This window comes from Populus euphratica, unplaced genomic scaffold (genome assembly GCF_000495115.2).
Source record: "Populus euphratica unplaced genomic scaffold, PopEup_1.0 scaffold134.1, whole genome shotgun sequence".
In the NCBI taxonomy this organism is placed as follows: Eukaryota; Viridiplantae; Streptophyta; class Magnoliopsida; order Malpighiales; family Salicaceae; genus Populus; species Populus euphratica.
The window spans coordinates 440,626-442,843 of record NW_011500021.1 but is presented as its reverse complement, the minus strand read 5'-3'; the positions used below and the strand labels follow the sequence as shown (position 1 = coordinate 442,843).

The window sequence follows — 2,218 nt, the reverse complement described above, 5'->3', positions numbered from 1 at the left end:
GTTATTTGGAGCTATTTGGATTCTTTTTAGGCATCATCATATTATAGTGTGTATTACTCCTATTTATTTGAGCGATTAGATTAATATTTGAAGCGTTAATGAGTTATAGCTTAATTAACATTATTATTATTATTATTATTACTATTATTATTATTATTATTATTATAGGATATCAAATTCAAAGCTGTGTTGTATAATTAAAAACCTTGGAACCATGAGGTGTTTTTTTTTTAATAATGAGGACTGAAATAGCAATTATGGAAAATATAATTTATTACAGTGCATGCATTTTTTTCCCCTCCGTTTCTGTATATACACTTAAAAGAAAAAACTCAAGTAAATAATTTTAATAATGAGGACTGAAATAGCAATTACGGAAAATATAATTTAGTACAGTGCATGCATTTTTTTTCCCTCCGTTTCTGTATATACACCTAAAAGAAAAAACTCAAGTAAATATAAAAGAAAAAGAAAAACGGCAAATTCAATTCTAATCAAATAACCATAAGCTGTGGATATCCCAACAGCGGGTGAGGAGATAACGGGGACAATGGGGGCAGGTTAAAGACACCCTTAGAATCGCCACATGTATCCCACACAGCAGGACAACATGACGGCGTCAGCAGAACATCCATCTCGGGTTCCTCTCTCTTAACCACTCGCATAACCCTCTTAACATCCTCTCTCTCTTCCGCGTCACACTCTCTAAGTCTTTTCCTTTCACCTTCTTCGTTGGAGCGTACATCACACCTCCCAGCTTCTAATGGAAAATTGAGAATCGCTTTCGACCCGCGCAGTTTGAAGGCAGCTCGATCATAGGCTCTGGCAGCTTCGAGAGCTGTATCGAAGGTTCCTAGCCACACACGTGAACCTCTCCGGTTCGGGTCCCGTATCTCTGCTGCGTACTTGCCCCATGGCCTGTGTCGGACTCCTCTGTAATGCCTTTTTTGTTCTATTGCAACACCAGAATTATCATCCACGGTTTGCGGGTTCGTGTTAGAAAACTGAATCCATTCGGATTTTCTGCTGGGCAGCGATATTTTCAATGACGGTTTCCGAGTTGGTTCAACTCGAGGCTTTGATTCTTCATAGAAGAAATTGTTGCCTGGATGAGAAATAATTTGTGGTTTCACAAATTCGAACAAGTTACTGCTATCGCTGCTGCTGCTGCTGCTGCTTGGTTGGGAATTAAGGTGGGAGTTTGGATCGAGGGGTTTTGGCGTTAAGAGATCAATGATTTCAGGTTTAGCTTCAAACTCGAAGATATTGGTCTTGTTATCTTGAGCAGGGCTAAAATCGGAAGAGAATACGAAGAAATCAGGGCCAGGAGAATCTAAAAAATAAGGAAATGCAGTGGAAGAGTCAGAAGACGAAGTCTGTGAGCAGCAGCTTGTAGTCTCATAAGTAGAAATTTCAGTGTTAGTAGAAAATTGACAAAAAGAAGCTGAGGAGGAGGGAGCAACAGGTGAAAGGAGATCGCCAAGCAAGTGGTGCTTAATGAACTCTAAGGCTGTTGATACTTCTGTTGACATGTTGATCGAGTACAGCTTCAAGATTTCCAAGAACAATACAAGAGGTGACTTTTAATCTCTCAAGAAATGGGTACTCTCTCTTTTTCTGTAGGGGAGGAAATACTCGGAGATGAGGATGGAGTTGAAGGGGGTGGTGGAAAGGGTATATATATATGCATATGAAATTGTAAGGCGGACTTTTCCACGGAGCTTCTTTGACCAAGGAAGGAAGCCTCCTCTTCCCGTTTTGCTGTCTCAATCTATTTCAGAGTCTTGATTCTGAACCGTTGGATTGTGGTCAAAGGGACGATTTGATGGATGGCCAGTGATTCAACTAGAAACGAACTGCATGTTTTACTAGCCATTTTGTTTTGTCGTTTACTGCTATGATTTGTCGTTATGTTTTTGAGTTTCCCAAGGCATTTTACCTTATCTGTAGCGTGTTTCTTCCTTCCTGGTTGCTTCCAAGAGCGCAGCACGAACGTGACGGAAAAGTGATGCAAGTGGACGTATGAGTGGGGCGCTTGTTGGTCACTGTGATAAAGTGTGATTTTTAAACGTATTTTGTATGGAAATATATTAAAATAATAAATTTTAGATTTTTTTAAAAATTAATGCATTAAAATAATTAAAAAACAATAATAATATTAATTTAAAATTTTCTAAAAAAAATGAAAAATGAAAAATCACCGTCAGACCACACCAAA

General features: G+C 38.5%; 1 protein-coding gene across 1 annotated transcript; it reads right to left on the bottom strand.

Annotated features, from left to right (window-relative positions):
- Positions 1-296: 296 nt before the first annotated feature.
- Positions 297-1,848, bottom strand: LOC105141909 (ethylene-responsive transcription factor 6-like). Its single transcript, XM_011049295.1, has 2 exons — positions 448-1,848; positions 297-331 (listed from the first exon to the last, which is right to left on the bottom strand). The coding sequence occupies exon 1, from the start codon at positions 1,530-1,532 to the stop codon at positions 495-497; it is 1,038 nt and encodes a 345-aa protein (XP_011047597.1). The 5' UTR covers positions 1,533-1,848; the 3' UTR covers positions 297-331; positions 448-494.
- Between the last annotated feature and the right edge of the window lie 370 nt (positions 1,849-2,218).

Coding starts and splice junctions, on each gene's coding strand:
- LOC105141909 (XM_011049295.1), bottom strand. CDS start 1,532: ATGTCAACAGAAGTATCAACAGCCTTAGAGTTCATTAAGCACCACTTG.